This window comes from Girardinichthys multiradiatus, chromosome 15, assembly GCF_021462225.1.
Source record: "Girardinichthys multiradiatus isolate DD_20200921_A chromosome 15, DD_fGirMul_XY1, whole genome shotgun sequence".
Lineage (NCBI taxonomy): Eukaryota > Metazoa > Chordata > Actinopteri > Cyprinodontiformes > Goodeidae > Girardinichthys > Girardinichthys multiradiatus.
This window is the reverse complement of record NC_061808.1, coordinates 34,592,612-34,611,751: the sequence shown is the minus strand read 5'-3', so window position 1 is coordinate 34,611,751 and position 19,140 is coordinate 34,592,612. Positions and strand designations below refer to the sequence as shown.

The window sequence follows — 19,140 nt, the reverse complement described above, 5'->3', positions numbered from 1 at the left end:
CATACTTTGTAAGTCGGATCAGGAAAGCTTCCTTACTTGGAAAAGGAAAAACCACAGGGAGTCACATGCATAAAATGCATATGATGGACAGAAGAAAAGAAATGTAGGGGTATACTGAAGGTTTGTTTGAAAGGGAGTGCAGCTGGCCTTACATAGAAACAAGTTCAGGATAGGGGATGTCCACAGAGACATCTGCATCCTTCCCTTAATCTCCACATGTGTTTTTGGTTGTCAGCTTGTGGGTTTTTTTCCTCAACAAAAATTTCTGTACCACTAAGTGACCTTCCTCAAAACCATCCCTCCTCCGACATCTGTATCTTATTCCCTCTGATTATCATTTGCTTCTTTCATTAATTAGCCATTACTTCTATTGTGGCGCATAGTGTTTCCAGCCCATATGAAAGTAATCAGGATTAGAGAGGAAGTCTTTCCGGACAAGAGAAAGTCCCTGCTCAGCCACAGTCTGCAGCTGTTGGGTCTTTGCTTGCCATCGCTGTAATGAAGACATCCCAAAGTGGGCCCAGGAGAGTCCATATAATTTCAGTAGCTCATCAACTTGTAACAACCACTATGCATAGGTTTTCCCTTAGCTTCCACCGGTCCAGATCTCACAGTTTATCTTCCAACCATGTCTTTCTTTCTAGATGGACCATCAACTAGTTAGGAGGCTTTTTTGGCCATGACTTCTGTTGGTAAATTGAATATTTTGCTGCTTTACTATGCAAGATGGATTTTTTAAATCTTTAAGGGATCTTTAAGAAGCGACTGCAGGAATGATGATAAGAGCCACCTGCAGTTAGTCACATTTTCATCACGCAGAATTATATTCAGCTTTATGAAAGAACATAAAGCTCTCATCATGTAGTCCTCGAGTTCAACATACTTCTTTCATCAGCAAACATACATCAGGGGCTTTATACAAACAAGACTGATTTCACATATGGACTAAAGTCAGACTTTAGGAAGTTCCCAATAAACTGCTTTAGGCCAACTGTTGTTTCAGTGAGCCAATATGTTGTATTCTCATCAGCTCCATAGACAACACATGTTCAGTAGACCAGTTCAATCAGGACAGCAGGGTCGTGTTGGGGGAATAACAGGAACCAGTAAGAACAGAATTGCTTTGACTCATAGAAACCATTCCTTGGAAAGAAAAAGACTGATTTAATCAGGCTAAAAACAACAATACAACTCTGCAAAGGCATCTATGTTAGTTGTATTGAATGGTCAAATCACACTGAGGCTCACATTAATAAAAGCATGTTGAGTTTCAAATAGGGTTGTCAAAATAAGCAATATTTCCATATAAAAAATTATTCAAAGAGGCTCATTTGTGTCAAAATTGATATAAACTGACCTATTCACATTTGGCCAAATGATCCCACTTCTTCTAGTAGTAACAGAGACACTCAGGCCCTCCCCTGCCTGAGCTGCTGCTGGGAGTTTTAACTCTGCCAACATGGAGAGTACAGCCAGAATAAAACATATGCTAACCTCTGTAGCCGCCAAGGCAAACAAGCTTTGTTTAGAGGTACTTTCCCTATGAGGCTGACGGGATGGGAAAAGCTTCCAGACGTTGCCACATGCTAGCTACACTAACGTAGGGCTGGCAATAAAAAATGTAAATTTTATCATGATATTTTCTGGTATTTTATTGTAATAATAAAAAAATGACAGTAAAAAAGGTATTTTCAACATTCTTTTCAGTATTTTTTAGGCAAATGTTTGGCTGTGACTATATGTCACTGCTCTAAAATTTCCACAAACACAAATAGTGTTCTTAAAAAAAACCTAAAATACCTATTTTAAAATGAGGTTCTAAAGGACATAAAAAAGTGTGATTCTTTTAACCAAACTTCTGCACCATGCATTGCTCTGGTCTACTGCAGTAAGAATTAATGCAGGGAAATGTTACTAAGCTGACGATTCAGTCAGCAGCTAAATAGTGAAGCAACTAAACAAACCGATGTGCCGCCCCACGCTACAATTATTCCTCTGCTTGGTTGTAAAGGCATCGGAGGCTACTGTGGCTAATAACACAGGTTATGGTGGAGCCAGACTGAAGCTGACAACTAGAGCAGAAAGAAATAGGAACCCATAACAACTTATCCTGCTTCTGTAGCTGATCACTGAAGAAAATATTCTGCAAAATGATCAGAAAGACAGAACCTGTACAGAGCTGCTGCTGAATACATCTGCATAGACCAGAATCTTGTTTATACTGTTATAAATATATTTAGTATGCACGAGATCCATATTTGTTTTGAAACCCAATTTTTTCAGGTACAGAATTATCGTTTATTTGTCCCTCAGTAACAAATTTCTGCATCAACACCAAATTGACCGAAAACTGGAAGCTCAGAGTGGAACATAAAATCTAAGCAACTATAATAAAATAAAATAATTACACAACAGAATCAAAAAGGTATATGATACTAGACACTAAGTGTTAGCTTGTCTACTGTTTAAATTACATATTTTCTAAACAATGTCTTCTACTTATTGGTTTTGCCCTAATAAAGGAAGCTAGAATTCTGTCATATTGTAATAAACCATTTTGTTTTCCTCTTAATTACAAAGAAAAAAATGTTGCCATGGTATCGAGTATTTTTCTTAGTATAGGTATCGAGTTTGTAGTTTTAGTATCATTACAACCGTAGTTTGAAAAGATTTACAATCAGTTTTGCCTTAGAAATTTAAGGTTCATTCAGGTTTGCTCTAAAGTTGCTCCGAAGCTCAGCAGGAGAAGCAATGTTTTAGTTTTTGCAGCATGCCATGTTCAGAAACTGAAGTGAACGTCTCTTCCAAAGAGACGAGAGACAAACACTACTGCTCCAAATCTGCTCGCAGGAACTACAGTAGTAAGAAAATGTGAATCTGATTTTTGTTTATGTGAAGCTTTGGAGTCAATAGAATTGACCAAAGGCACAAAAAAATGAAGTGCAACCAATCAATGTTGCCAGCAGACGAGAACAGATCTCTACACAGTAACACAATAAGCATCAACACCAAACACCTACACATTCAGACCATGCTGCCGTTTCAGATGGGATCCAAATGGATCTGTCAGTCTGGGATGAGCGCTATACACGACTTCTGCACTGTGTCTACATGTATCTGCACACCATTCATACCGCTCAGTGCACACACACATACACACACACACACACAAATCCGTGTTTTACTATCTTTATGAGGACTTTTCGGTTACTTCCATTTACTTCCATTCATTTTCCTTGATTTTTAGTGCCTAACCCTGACCCTAACACTAACCCTAACCAGTTAATACCTAACCCTAACAATAACTCAATTCATACCCTAGTCCTAAACCTAACCACTGTCCCAAGAACGGAATTTGAAAAATGAGGACCAGGAAAATGTCCTCACTTTGTCAAAATGTCCTCACTTTGCGATAAAAATACAAAAGATGGTTCTCACTCAGCAACAAGTACAAGAACACACACACACACGCTCACACTAAATATATTGGAGCCAAGAGAAAAGACCCTCGGCTTACAACAATGACTCATCTACTCTAGCAGATGGTGGTGGGGAAAAAGACTGAGCAGGAGAAGCCCGATGTGTGGCACGATGGCAGTAAAAACACCTGAGGTGTGACAAAGAAAATATCACCGCTAGTGGCTATTTATAACCTAACAGAACCTACAGGTAATCAATAGGTGTGAGTGCTGCAAATAGACACGCTGGTTATATGCAGAGAGCTAAACAGAGTCAGGAGTATTTAGAAATGGTGCTATTATTTTCAGATCAAACCTAAATCTTTAGCTGCATTTATGAGTGTCATTTGTTTTATTAATTGTTTTATTAATTTTGACTGACTGAGCTGTTGGTTAGGGGGATTTATAACACCCAGACTGCAACAAAGAAAAATGGCTGTTACTTTTCAATTACAAGGCAAATGAACACTTACAATAGAGACTGCCCCCTTAGAAAAATCTGAAGGTTTATTATCATAACTAATGTACCATTTTCTCAATTTGAGCCAATCTATTATTTAAACAACATTATCATGAAAGCACTGTAACTAAAAATGTGTTTTAGCAAGACAAAAACAATATGCAAGAGCACAAATTTTCCCAATGCTGCTTGGAAAACAAGCTGATGTGGTAGGGATATCCTGATCCAATAAAAGGTATCAGATCTGCCCCCAGCCATGCATATGTTTAAATTATCAATTTCCAATCGCTGCTGTTATTGTGCTGTCGACCCCACCCCAGCAAGCTGTTTATTCACCGCTCCGCAATGATATTCATAGGGGACGCAGGTCCCTGTTAGTATGATGTGACCTACACGATGCTCTGTGCTCAGTATCCCCAGACAGCAGCTTCTACAGTTTCATACACACCTGATTAACTGACAAAGCTAGGAGATATTTTATGATTGGGATTATTAAGTGATCAGATCAGTACAAGGCCCAACGCTCCAAACAGTAGTTTTGCACTTCACTAAACTGTTTACATTAAGGGATTAAAATCACCAGCAAGAAGATAAGAATTTATTTAGTTTATTGAAGAGCAGAAGAGACTCCAGCACCCTGAACATCCTTGAAGAGTGAGTTTATTGTACTGTCAAGTCAATAAATGCCTCACTCCATGTTGCTCTAACAAATAAATCCCAGTTTGCACCTCCCCAGAAAATAAACTAACAAAAAATAAATTTGAGCCTCAAACACTTCACCTTAAGAATAACACAATATAAATACGGAAAGACAGAAAGCGATCAGCAATCTGATGCCAAATTCCAAACCATTTTGGTTGGTTTGCAGCAATATTGACTGTTCTTCAAATTTTACTTGAATATTTTATTTCTATTTTAAAAACAAAGATGTTTTTACTGCAAAGTAGAGTAAGGAACCAATTTGTTGCTGACCTTTAAAAGTCGTATTTCTCACCTCTGCTACATTACAAATGCTGCTTTGTTTGACCTAATTTTTTTTTTTTAAACCATCTCATGTGGGCTATTTAGCTTTAAAACACGCCTGGCCTTTAATTACCTGGACCATCAACTGGACAACTCAAGCACGGGCTTGTTTAATGAGTAGCCTGGTCCGATACTTAGAACCCTCACGGAATCAATTAGCACCTTACTCACAGAATCTATTAGCTGCCTGAGGAGGCAGATCTCCATGTTCGAGGTGGGCCCGCTGCCGGCTAATATATGACCTGTTACTGTGGCAACCAGCTTTGGAGAACAAGATGAAAATTTCCTGAATAAGGAAGCCCACCTGACCATATCATAAATTAAACAGCCCGATTGTTCTGATGGTTTATATACAATGTGGAGATAATTTGTGCAACACACTTTGCTGACTTTAGAGCCAACTCATCAGGTTGAGCGTGGCAAAGCAAAACTCCTCACAATTAGAGACAAAGTCACCATTAGAAAGGAAAAATCCTCCGGCATCCCAGGTAAAAATGACAGATTAGAAGAAAGAGGCCTGTGTATAGGGACATAGAAAGGCAGACATAGCAGAATTTCAGTCTGGATGTTTTTCTAAAACAACGTGCTTTTAGCGGTCCATCCTCTCACAAGGCTATTTTCCCACATTTTCACCTTATTTGCATTTAGATATGTTCACATCCCCTGTTGCCAATGCATAGCAAGCTCTGAAATGGCAGCCACATTATTCTTTAGCTCACGCTTGAGCAGAACAAGGTTCTGATGCCTGCTCGGCACTCTTGGAAATACTGAAGCCTTTATCACAGCAACTAAACCTCATCTTCGTGATGATCCACTAAACTTTTCTTTTAGATAAAATATTCTGAAAAGCAGTTTCCTGCATGTTTTCATTTAGATGCCAGCTATGATCCTGTATTTTTTTCTTTGGAGAAAATCATTGCTAACAGAAGAGTTCAATGGTTTTAAGCGTCTGTGCCTTTTTATTGCAATTAGTCTGCAAATTAGATTAACAGTGATTTCAGTTGGACAGCATGGCTTTACTGAAATGAGGGTAGCTGATCATTTTCTAAAATGACAAACATACATTTTTGTTATACATGAATCTACAAGCCTAATAAAGCTCAATGCAATAAATTGTAATGCATATGATCCCTCCAAAATAATCCTACAAAACATGCAGAACATTGCGTCAGTCTAGCAACCTTTGGTTCAACTACACCACCTGGCCTAAAAGTTAAGCTCCACTCACACCTTCCTCCTAACAAAGACGCCTAATAATTATGTTGTGACTCATTAAAAGCAGGCATTGTTTTCCAGTAGGGACTACAATTATCTCAGAAAAGGTCCTGACCAGGAAACACAAACACACACACACAATGGCTACACTTATCCAGCAGTGTTTACAGGGTGTTCCTCTGCTTTAAACTACAAACTGTGATCCCTGGTGGCCTGGCTCATTTTTACAGAGGTGCAATCACAAGCTCGGTCACACTAACACAGGGCTCACATTGATGGTGGAACAGGTCTGAACTGTACTTGGCTATTAGCTTTCAGCTAACGCCTTGAGTGTCCCAGCTGGACTGCACAGGTCTGTTTCATCGACGGCTCAAAGGTAAACTGAGGGAATGCAAACGTGTTGTAGCATCAGATACCTGCAGTGTTTGAACGTTGGCAACTTGTTATCTATTCATCATCTATTCTTAATTAATCTTACTCAGAATTAGGAGGCTTTTTCAGTTTATCTAAACATTTTTCAAACAACTGAGTAACGAAGGGAGTCATTTAGGTGGAGGTACTCATGAATTTATGAGGAAATCTATACATAGTGTCTTAAGAGAAAGCAGTTAAACAGGACGTAGGGTTGTGTATTTGAGGTGCAATAATGGTAATTAATATTTAGGGAATTAAGGCAAAATGGTTGCATGAATCGGTGTGATCTAAAGAAATAAAATTTAAATCCAAGGCTGGAACTGTTTGGACTACTCATTTCTCATAAAGAACGTGTCACAAGATCACAAAAGTCAACTACTTTTGTTATTTGAGGTTTACCTCCACAAACTAAACGATGTATCGATAAACTGGCAGGTGAGAGGACTTGGCAGATTTTCTGATGAGTGAAGCTTTACAAAGTCATGCTGACAACACTCTTCAGTGTGAACCCTTACACTAGTAATAAAACTGATGACTATGTTCTCCCCGGGAAGCTGTTTAAAAGATGTCAGAGGAAACACAGATGTATAGGAAAAGGGGACTTCAAAGGAATTTCCTTCAAGAAGCCATATCTGGGATATAGTCTGTAAGAGAGCCAGAGCGAGAGACTTTGAGCAGACACCAGGAAGGCTGAAGGGTCCTTTTGAGCTTTTAACATGTATATTCTAGAATATGCTTGCAACTGTTGGCAGTCTTAAGGACCTACATTCTCTAGAATATACAAATATTGCAATTGCAATGCTAGGCGCACCAAGCATGCTGATCACTTAGATGAGCGCTAAAGCCAGTTTAACATGTCAACTTTGTAATCATGCTTTTGTTTCAAAAGCAAAATTGCTTTACAGCAACTGCCCTCTGACACACAGTGTGATGGTGCCTCTGATCCTAATATAAACAGTTACTTACTGCTTATAACAGGAAGGTTAGAAAACATTTTTAATGCTGGCTTTATATTTTAAGGGAAATTAGAATTTGCCACAAATTTGTGTCAGCAGATTGCAGCTTGTCAAAAAAAAAACCTGAATTGAAATTGGTGTTTCTCTACTTCAAACCATTTAATTTTCACTTTTTAAACACAATCAAAAGTCTTTAATTTAAAGTAACAACTTAAAACCGCTAAAATAAAAATGAGTATTATCTCTAGTAGCTTCTTAAAATCTAACTTAAACACATCAGATTTGTAAAACAGTTTGCAGTAAAGAACATCCCTTTAAAAGGAATACTCTTCCCAAGTGAAAATAAGATTGTTCTGACATTTCAGCAAACAGTGTGAATATTTAAGCAGCTACTCCCTGTTAAAATGATGTTAAAGGTTTATGATGTAGCTAGTTGGTACCAACCACACCATACTGTTCAGATGACCTTTTTTTTTTTTTTTTTACAGGTTTAAAACAGAAGACTTGCAGTTAACAATATGTAAACCAGCTCAACCTTTAAACTAGAAGAATCAGGTTCATAGAGCTTCACCAGAAACTTTTTTTTTCATGTGACAAGACAGCATGTTAAACCTATTGCAGTAAAACTGATTCAGTAATTACTGCACCTGGTATATCTGTACTAAATCAAATGAGTTTAATAAAGACTGGACACTGCATCACTAAAGTCCTGTTCTATCAGTCCTATGGGACTGAGCCACTGCTGTATGTTCCAACCAAAATAATTGCAAATGTCAGACAGGAGGAGTAATGACAACAAAAATGAAGCTTCTTGGAAGAATGTGGCTGATGAGGGCCGGACTTAGCCACTGTGTTGATTTGAACCACGGGTGATGGCAGGTACGTACCGATGGATTTCCATTTTGGAGGCCAGTACACATCTCTGATTGAGGATGAAGCTGGAGGCTTTAGAGTGTGGCGCTGATGACTGGATCTGCATGGCTTCGCACAATCTTGTACCTGCTGAAGTGACCCAGCCAGCACCGCTTTTGTTTGCTGCCCCAGCAGCCCACTCCTCTGTCCTATACCCTGGCTGTCTTGAGTCCTGGTTACCTCCACTCTTTCGTTCAGTTCTTAAAGTGGTTTTCGAATGCTTTTTTCTCCCTCTTACAAATCAGCTCTCTTCATCATCCAAATCAGGGTGCCAGCCAACCCACCCCCACACACCCAGCCTCTCTTTCTGGCTCTCTCCTCGAAGCCTCCGTAACAAGAAGACTCCTTCTTCATTCATACATGCAACGTCAGTGAACAGCCAGGGAGCGGACGTGTGAGGGAGCCATCCAAACTGTCAGCCAGCTGTGTTTTTCCCATGGCACTGTCACCAGCCACACAGACATGCACGCGCTTCAGTCCTGGCTTTTTGCCGTCGTGGCGACAGCAGAGGTATCCAGGCAACAGGCTCCTGCTGTAGAACAGGTTGCTCCTTTGCTCCGTGGTGAAGGTAGCAGTGGGGAAATCACCACGGTGGCATCACGCAGACCAGAACAGCCCAACTCGGGAATATCTGTTCGGATATGTTGGGAAGATTGATTTCTCCTCGTGCTGCTTTCCGTCTCTTCTATCCATCTGTTTACTGTCTCGGCTAAATCTCTTCATAGCTTTCTTTGTCTATCACTTGATCTCCCCCTCTCATCTGCCTCCTCCCTTTCTGCTTCCAAGCTCCCTCTTGCTGCTTTTATCTCTGACTCTCCAAGCGCCAGGCTCTCTCTAACTTATCATCCACCCACCCCGCTGTTCTCCGTCTCTCCTTCTCACTCTCTAAAACAAACGTGGCAAGAATGAGTCCAAAAAAAGAAAAATAGTAACAAGTAGTTTAATGAACAAACCTTACATGAGGCTCACACGCCATCATAGACACAGTCCGGCCTTGTTCAACCATTTTCTTCATTTGGTGAATCTGTGAGAAACATACTGAAAGACCACTTCTCTCCACTTCTTCTCTGTCAGCTCCATGAATCCAACAGGGTGCTGAATAATCCCATCCATCAACAGTGTCAGAACTATGCCCAATGAACAGAGTGAATAATGAACTTGGACAATAGACATATCAGTCATCACTGATCTCACTAGTGCCCTATGTAAAATAATTTAAGCACTGTATACAGACTCTTGGGGAAGTAGGGAATAGTGTATAAATTAAGCTTTCCCACCGGGTCCTACTAGTTGCTATGCCAATTTGTATCTTAACATGTGACAAACCTGAACAGCTCTTGTCCCATTTATTATGTAAAAGGCTAAAAGGAAAAATCATCCTTCTGCTTTAGGCCAGCTTCATGAATGATACACATTCATGAAGATACTTCATTTTCAACTTGTGTATATTCTCCACAATAACATTGTAAGAACTCCCCGTTTGAAACTACAACAATAAAAGGTCACGAGTGTGTTTTTGTATCCATATCAGCATGGAATTTAAATGTGTACAACCCAAACTCCTCATCCAGAACTCCTTACTGTAACCTGGGGATGTGTTTGTATACAGTGCCAGCCGCACTGGATCCCATAAAAAGCGTAAAAGCCCTTAAAATATATTGATGTTTTATTTTACCCTAATGCTAACCCATACGCAGTCACAGAAACTGAAAAATCCTTCCCTTATATATGAGCACATGCATTCAGTGGGGCAATCACTAGTGCCACAATTATTTGTATCACTAAAAATCCTTTTGATATAAATGGCATGTTTTTATTCATACTTTGCTTTTTTAATCTGATCAGGGGTGTACAAGTTTCTAATTGGAAACTATGATTTTCCATTTCTGTGGAGCTTAAATTTGACATGATATATAAGCATTTTTCTTTTAGGCTCTGGCCAAAGAGACAACGAACACTGCAGATGAAGGATGAATATGTGGAATATGTGGAAAAGAACACTTAAATATGCTGGTATCCTTCAATACTGGTGAGCTCTAACCAGTATATTTAAATGGGTCATATGGATCTATCAACAGGATGATCATCCAAAACATTTCGCCAAGTCAGAACTTATTTGGCAAACACAAAAACAAGCTGCTTCTATGGCCATCTTAATCCCAAGACCTAAATCCAAAAGGAAACTGTGGAGTGAGCTGAAGACAAGAGAGCATCAGAGGATCCAGGATTCTGAGGAATCTTTTTAAATGATCCAAAGATCCGTCTCTCTGTATTTTCACACAGGGTGAAATGTAACAGGGAAAGAATAGGAGCAGTTATATTGGTGAAAGAGGACTGTACAAAGTACCGTTATCAATTATTACGGCTCTGGTAATTGTATAAAAACAATTATTCTTAAGGTGAAATTCTTTGTTTCACCCACTAAATAAATGTGAATGTCGCTGTATATTCCAAACTACAGGAAATCGGATTTCTTCTCAAACATAGCAGAGCATGAAAGCAAACTCTTGCAGTCAAACTTTGTCAACAGCTAGTTAGATTTGTCAACCAATAAATCTATGCCCCCCCCCAAAAGCAATTTATTAGAAAGTAGCAGAAGTAACATTTCTGAATGCACAAAGGCCCTTTCTGTTTGTAAGAAGCTCCTTTAAGCAACCCTTTTCATTATGATCTGCTGTCGTTTAATCAAACTTGAAGTATGTCTGGAAACCTTAGTTGGTGTTACTGCTTGTTCACACTGAAAAACTCCTTTCAACGTGTTGCAAGTCCAAACAGTCAAATTAATGGACAGGTATCCAAAGAGGAGCAGCATATCACCTTTATAAAGAAAAACATCAGCAACCAAACATGCTCAGTTTAACACAGTTCACTGAAATATTGAACTGTAGCTTCCTCCGCAGCTGTGTCGAACAAAGAATCGTGTTGAGCATATGTTTTCTCTTTTATCATTCGAAGTAAACTTTTTACCCAGTAGGCCGTTAACTTATTCATGGGAAGATGTAATTACAACAAGTGCTCAAATAAAAGCTTTTTTTATACTTCCCCTTGGACAACTGGCCCGACAGGCATGAAATCAACCATAATGAAGCCAGGGCTGACATGTTGTGCACTTTGTGTTTAGGGTGCACACTACAGCAAACACATATTCACAGCTACAGGAGAAGGCTGGATCATACCGATTTATATATTCCCATATCAGGATATTAATGCTGTGAGAGCAGAGCCTTTAACGTAGCTCACTACCAGACAAACACACACATGCACAGCTTCATTTATCATCTGGTACAGCTCAATCGATAAAAACATTGCTGTTTGAAATGCATGTCATGTGATCAGACTCAGCGACTGGTGAAGAGGTGAGACTGAGCTGCCACTCTGATGGACAGGACTAATAAAGCAGATCGGTACAGGCAGGGTGAGGCAGTGTGTGTACCGGGAACCAAGGTGCGATGGATGGAAGGTCTGTGACGACAGCAGTTTGTCACACTTGGGTTAAGCGCACAGTCAAAAGCTGTCTAAACAAGAACACACACATCGGGAGCCATTACAACCTATTAGAGTGAGACATCGACAGGGAGGGATGTAAGAGCAATGCTAGGCACCTGGAATAGACTGCTTCCTCTTTCACAGAACAGATGATGAGAGGGAGGAGATGAGGAAGACATGGGAAGGAAAGGGGGAAAGAAAAAAAAGCGAGAGAACAAAACCAACTACACATACCGAGACCATATCTGTTAATGCATTAGAATTAGAGCATTAGAATGGACAAATGTAATTTATGTAGACATAAGAAGAAGAAAGGATGACAGCAGGTTCAGATTAAAGGCAGTAGAAGTGAGCAGCGTGGCTTTTCTCCCATGAGCCTTGATGCCATTTCAGCTTGCGACACTGTAGGAGGCAGCAGGGCACAGGTGGCTCAAATGCCACACACCAAACACATACACACACTGTAAAAAACACACTACTTCCCACACAACACTTAAAGACCACATACACACACAAATATGGTACAACTGCTGAGAAAAGTGTTAACATGTTGTACTGTACATGGCTTTTAATCATGTTATATGCCATACTAATCTTGTTAAAGTGCAACCATCAGCCTAATGTGGGAAGTCTGATGATTTCATTTATTAATACCAAACTATGAGTTGCTCTAAATTCATAAGTACCACTTTAAGATGGGAGCGAATAGAAGTATAACCTAGACGTCCGCTAAGAAATCAAACGGTGTTCCTAATTTGATGATTTTCAGCTTAACAGTTTAAGTGCTTATAGTTGAAGTGATATAGGAAATCCTGAGCCATCTCTATAGTTAAGCTGGCGTAGGCTATATGTGCTCTCCATTTTTCATCCCATAAACTGTACTACTGGCTCAGAGATGGTTGTATAGCTGTTTTTCTAGTATAAGAATCCATTAATAGACTTCTTGCTGCCACTAACTCCCAACATAGAAAGTACTCCTGGATCAGTGCTTTTGTGTTTTATGTATGCCTGTTTCAGTCGATCGCAGTAGAAGCTGCTCCCACTGAGCCACGTTCTACTGGAGGTTTCTTCATGTTAAAAGTGGGGAGTTTTTCCCCCACTACTGCTACATGCATCCTTAGAGGGAAGGATTGCTGCAGAATCTCAGTGACTCGGTCCAATGGACTGGGTGTCTTTAGAAACCTTTTCAGCATTTATCAAAATAAACTCAACTATTTGAATCTGCGTTGAAATTATATTTATTTGGAATTAGTCAGTCAGTCAGTCATCAGTCAGTCATTTTCTACCGCTTATTGCATAGTGGGTTGCGGGGAAGCTGATGCCTATCTCCAGCAGTCTATGGGCAAGAGGCGGGGTACACCCTGGACAAATCACCAGTCCATCGCAGGGAAACACACAAACAACACACTCATTCATACACCTAAGGACAATTTAGAGTTACCAATTAACCTAACAGGCATGTCTTTGGAATTAGAGTAATGTAAATATATAAAATTCAATTGTGTTAGCCTTTCATTAGATACAAAGAAGACTGAAAATATTAATTTGAAATTGCTCCATCATAGAATATAGTGGATTTGGAAATATTGGCAGTTTATTAACAATCTAAGAGCTAAGGTAAAGGTGTGTGTGTGTGTGTGTTATAGGGCATGGATTACTACATGAAGTCAGTCAGCTTTTTGAGTTGCCAAGTAAAAATACAAAGTACCTCAGCTGAGTAAAAGTAAACAGACACTGTTTTGTGAAGTATGCAGTTATCTTTACTATTAAATTATATTTAAAAGATAACAGTTTTACATTGTAGAATCATCATTCCTGACAGTCAGTACTGTTCTGATTAAATAGCTGAGGCTTCTGGCAGAAGTAAGGTTTACGAGGCAATAAAAGAGTTTGAATTTAAATGAATATGGAGCCTGATAAACAATCACTTTAGATTGACAGTATTTTAGCACTCCTACCATCTCTGGTCAGCAGATGAAATGCACTGTTGCTGAAACACAGATCAACCCGACTCTCTTGGGATATTCAGAGCTAATAAGCTCCATAACTACCAGCAGACTGGTCTATCCAACATGGGCCTTTACTCCTCGACTGAGGGGCAATACCTCAGAGTAATGGCTTCAACAACAGATGGGGACTGGGAACACATTTCAGGAGACAGAGTTTCTCATCATAGGATACAAGCCAAAATCAACTGGGCACCATCATAAAAGGCATCTTCCTTCTAACAGAACCCACAAGGAATGCTTTCAGGTAAACCTAAATGCCCCAGGATCATTTTACATGGGAGTGGAAAGAGGAAAGAAACCTGAAGTATTCAGAAGTTGGCATGCTTAAATGGCCTTTTTATATTTAACTTGAAATTTGTCCCAGAAAAGATCCATGCCACAATCAACTTTAGTTACAATAGCAAAGTGACTTAAAAGGTTGGATCGTATTAGATTAGTCAGCTACAGCTCATAAAAATGTTGAGGATATAAGAAAAAGAGAACTTGCTGTTTTTTTTTTTCTTACTTGAACATATTTCTCCTGTGGAGAGTGTTAGCTCTGAATTCAAGTCACGCAAAGTGCTTCAACAGTGTAAAAATATGGAAGTTTGTCAGGGATAAAGGGTAGTATTAGATCAGTAACCATCAGGACACAGGGGCCATCAAATATATTACAACACCCGCAATAATACAGGTCCTTCTCAAAATATTAGCATATTGTGATAAAGTTCATTATTTTCCATAATGTCATGATGAAAATTTAACATTCATATATTTTAGATTCATTGCACACTAACTGAAATATTTCAGGTCTTTTATTGTCTTAATACAGATGATTTTGGCATACAGCTCATGAAAACCCAAAATTCCTATCTCACAAAATTAGCATATCATTAAAAGGGTCTCTAAATGAGCTATGAACCTAATCATCTGAATCAACAAGTTAACTCTAAACACCTGCAAAAGATTCCTGAGGCCTTTAAAACTCCCAGCCTGGTTCATCACTCAAAACCCCAATCATGGGTAAGACTGCCAACCTGACTGCTGTCCAGAAGGCCACTATTGACACCCTCAAGCAAGAGGGTAAGACACAGAAAGACATTTCTGAACGAATAGGCTGTTCCCAGAGTGCTGTATCAAGGCACCTCAGTGGGAAGTCTGTGGGAAGGAAAACGTGTGGCAGAAAACGCTGCACAACGAGAAGAGATGACCGGACCCTGAGGAAGATTGTGGAGAAGGGCCGATTCCAGACCTTGGGGGACCTGCGGAAGCAGTGGACTGAGTCTGGAGTAGAAACATCCAGAGCCACCGTGCACAGGCGTGTGCAGGAAATGGGCTACAGGTGCCGCATTCCCCAGACCTGGGCTACAGAGAAGCAGCACTGGACTGTTGCTCAGTGGTCCAAAGTACTTTTTTCGGATGAAAGCAAATTCTGCATGTCATTCGGAAATCAAGGTGCCAGAGTCTGGAGGAAGACTGGGGAAAAGGAAATGCCAAAATGCCAGAAGTCCAGTGTCAAGTACCCACAGTCAGTGATGGTCTGGGGTGCCGTGTCAGCTGCTGGTGTTGGTCCACTGTGTTTTATCAAGGGCAGGGTCAATGCAGCTAGCTATCAGGAGATTTTGGAGCACTTCATGCTTCCATCTGCTGAAAAGCTTTATGGAGATGAAGATTTCATTTTTCAGCACGACCTGGCACCTGCTCACAGTGCCAAAACCACTGGTAAATGGTTTACTGACCATGGTATCACTGTGCTCAATTGGCCTGCCACCTCTCCTGACCTGAACCCCATAGAGAATCTGTGGGATATTGTGAAGAGAACGTTGAGAGACTCAAGACCCAACACTCTGGATGAGCTAAAGGCTGCTATCGAAGCATCCTGGGCCTCCATAAGACCTCAGCAGTGCCACAGGCTGATTGCCTCCATGCCACGCCGCATTGAAGCAGTCATTTCTGCCAAAGGATTCCCGACCAAGTATTGAGTGCATAACTGTACATGATTATTTGAAGGTTGACGTTTTTTGTATTAAAAACACTTTTCTTTTATTGGTCGGATGAAATATGCTAATTTTGTGAGATAGGAATTTTGGGTTTTCATGAGCTGTATGCCAAAATCATCCGTATTAAGACAATAAAAGACCTGAAATATTTCAGTTAGTGTGCAATGAATCTAAAATATATTAATGTTAAATTTTCATCATTACATTATGGAGAATAATGAACTTTATCACAATATGCAAATTTTTTGAGAAGGACCTGTATAACATTACCAGTTTAAAGCATTGGCATGGGCCAATAGAAGATTCTCATGGTAAGCTAACCTTGGGTAAAGAGGCAATGGTTTTACAGGAGTAGCATAAAAACTAAGCAAAACTGGTTAACATTATCTAACTTTATTTCCTCTTCTACTAAAAGAACACGACAGATAAAACATAAAAAAAATTTTTTTTCATTTTGATACATGGACTGAAGCAAAAATATAAAAATAAACAGTAAATTTGGAAGTAGTTTTCAAGTGTTTACTGAACAGAATAAACATTTTAACTGATCTGCTCTTTACAAAGTAACAAAGGGTGCTGCACATCTAATGCGCAGCACCTTCTTTTAAGAAGCTTTGCGACTTTTTAATGAAGAAAAGGATAAGCGGATCGCCGTTCTGGAGAACCACGTGGCAGATTTGGAACAGTACACCAGGATGAACGATGTGATCATCACCGGACTGCGTGTCAGGCCCCACTCTTATGTCGGCGTGGTGGCAGGGCCCTGTCCGGCTGGTGAGCCGTCACCCGGCGTGACGGAGTCCACGGAGAAACAGGTGGCCTCTTTCCTCTTGTCCAAGGGGATAAAGCTGGACTGTGACTCTGTGGAAGTGTGTCACCCTCTCCCGAGACGAGGTAATAACGACAGACCGGCAATTATCATGAGGTTCACCAACTGGAAACACAAATCTGCTCTACTGAAACAGGGCAGGTCGCTGAAGGGGTCAGACGTGTCATTAACGAGCACCTGACCAAGAAAAACGCCGACATCGCAAGGAAGGCCCGGTTCCTGAGGAGGCAGAAGAAGATCCAGTCCACGTGGACCACGAACTGTAAAGTCTTCATTAAGCTGATCGGAACACCGGAGGAGGCGAAGGTTCTGGTCGTTCGGGACATCACGGAGTTGGATAAATATGACTGAACTATCTGAGGATCGTTTGAGCACAGGTGATATCACACCCCATGTCACAAGTTACAGGAACTCCTTCTTCTTCACTTATGAACACAACACTAACACCTTCAACTGTTAGTTATAACTGTTCACTGATAGAGTGGGTGGTTATGACTACAGGGAAAATCTCAATTTCAGAACCTTGAGGGTTCGAACCACCATGAAGAGAATGTGCATTTCAGTCAGTGGTGTGAAGGTCTGGAATAAACTCCAGAAAGAGCTGAAGCAATGTCCAAGCATGAGTCTGTTTTAAAAAAAAGGCTAAACGGATGTTTTTCAACATGTACTGGGATGAGGAGGTGAGGTGAATGTTATAATATCTGAGCACTGTGTGTGTGTGTTTCTGCTGTGTGTCTGGATGGGGTGCATGGGGGGTGCTGGGCCCTCTTCTCTGCTTCTGGTCCTCTGTGGCTGCAGCCTGACGCTGCAGTTGTTGAAGCCTGGCTTCTCTCGCTGCTCCTCGCTCTGTGCCTCGCAGGGGGGTCCCGGGGATCTTGTCTGCCTCCTTGCGCTGTGGGGTTGGGATTGGTGGGGGGAGCTGGTGGTGGAGCTGTGGTGTTGGATTGTGGCGATAATGATTGGGGGTTTGGAGGGGGGGTCTCTGAGTGCCGATATACATGAGTGTGAATGTGGATTTAGGCCTGATGTGTGGTGTGTTTGTGTGTGTAGGTATGCATGTGTACGTATGTATATGTATGTGTGTGTATATATATATATATATAATTTTTTTGTTTGTGAATTTTGGATCAAAAACATAGATGTTAATCAGGAAGGTTACTTAAAGTTAATTTAAGTGCAATTAGAGGGAGAAGGGGTATGAAAAATAAGTTTTACTTTTTCATACCCTTTTCAGATCAATTATATTAATCAATTATCAATGTCAGATCTCAGGTTAAATATACTGACAAGTTTACTTATTGGAAAATGTTTATTTTACTAGTTTCTATTTATGTTCAAGTTAATTTAATTTATTTGGAACTGGAAATTTAATTTAATTTAATTTAATGTTTACCAAACACTTCTTCGTATGGTATTTGGATATTTGTTTGTTTTAAGCATTTCTGAAATTGATTTATTTATTTACTGTTATTTGTCATTGTCTGAAATACATTCTACAGTACAATGTTAGCTGATTGTTTAGTAGGGCTATCTGCTCCAGCAGCCTCTGGCTCTGGAATTTACTCCTACTGGAAATTGCAAACATCGAGTCTCTTCCTCTGTTCAGATCCAGTTTCAAAACCCACCTGCTCAAGATAGCTTAGTTTGTTATCTTATTGTCCCCTTTTATTTTATCATTCTGTGTGCAACTTTAATTCTGCTTTATTACTTTGTAAAGTGTCCCTGGGTGTTTTAAAAGACGCTTATAAATAAAATCCATTGTTTTTATTATCTATCAAGGCTGTTTTTTTGGAGTGTTTTTTGTTTTTAAAAATCAGTGACCTGTGTCCAAATAAGTGACCAACTGAGTTGCATCAGGTACCATGTAGTGTCACTGTGTATGTGTAGGTGAAGTGTATAAAAAATAATTTTTACATTTTTTATCTCCTCTATAGTTCATATATTCATATTTGAATGTCTATACACTGAAAGGACATGAAACCAAAGTCATATTCCTTGTTCATGTGAACCAACGTGGCAAATAAAACTGATTCTGACAGTAAATGAAGCTAAAAACAAAAGAATTGACGTGCCCATGATGATAGACCAAACTGTTTAGTTAAGATCTCTGTCTGGAGTTCAACGCCATATGAAGCACATTAACAATGACCTACAGTATTCTGTGTGTGGGACAGGGGCATTCTCCATGTTGCTGTCATTTGACCTGTGCGGCTTCTGCAGTCCAGCCTGAACAATGATGTCACTGTAGCTGGCTGAAGCCTTCCCATAGGCAGCTGACAAACAGACAGGTACCAGTTCAAAATGAACTTTCCAAAAAAGTTCATGCGTTAATGAGAAAAATATTATCTTATTATAGTTCCACGAATATATAATTATTACCTCACACTGTTTACTCATCA

At 39.9% G+C, this 19,140-nt stretch overlaps 1 protein-coding gene across 12 annotated transcripts in view; it reads right to left on the bottom strand.

The window, feature by feature from the left end:
• enah (ENAH actin regulator) overlaps window positions 1-19,140 on the bottom strand; it is a 158,408-nt gene that overhangs the window by 89,571 nt on the left and 49,697 nt on the right. For 2 of the 12 annotated variants that reach the window (XM_047387908.1, XM_047387917.1), the window contains exon 1: window positions 8,414-9,227. The exons of 5 other annotated variants lie outside the window; for them this stretch is intronic. In XM_047387908.1, the coding sequence (XP_047243864.1) occupies window positions 8,414-8,505 (92 nt within the window). In that variant the 5' untranslated portion in view covers window positions 8,506-9,227. Of the gene's footprint in view, window positions 1-8,413; window positions 9,229-19,140 lie in introns of those variants that run through there. 5 more of the 12 variants (XM_047387907.1, XM_047387910.1, XM_047387919.1 and 2 more) reach the window with 5 other exon arrangements.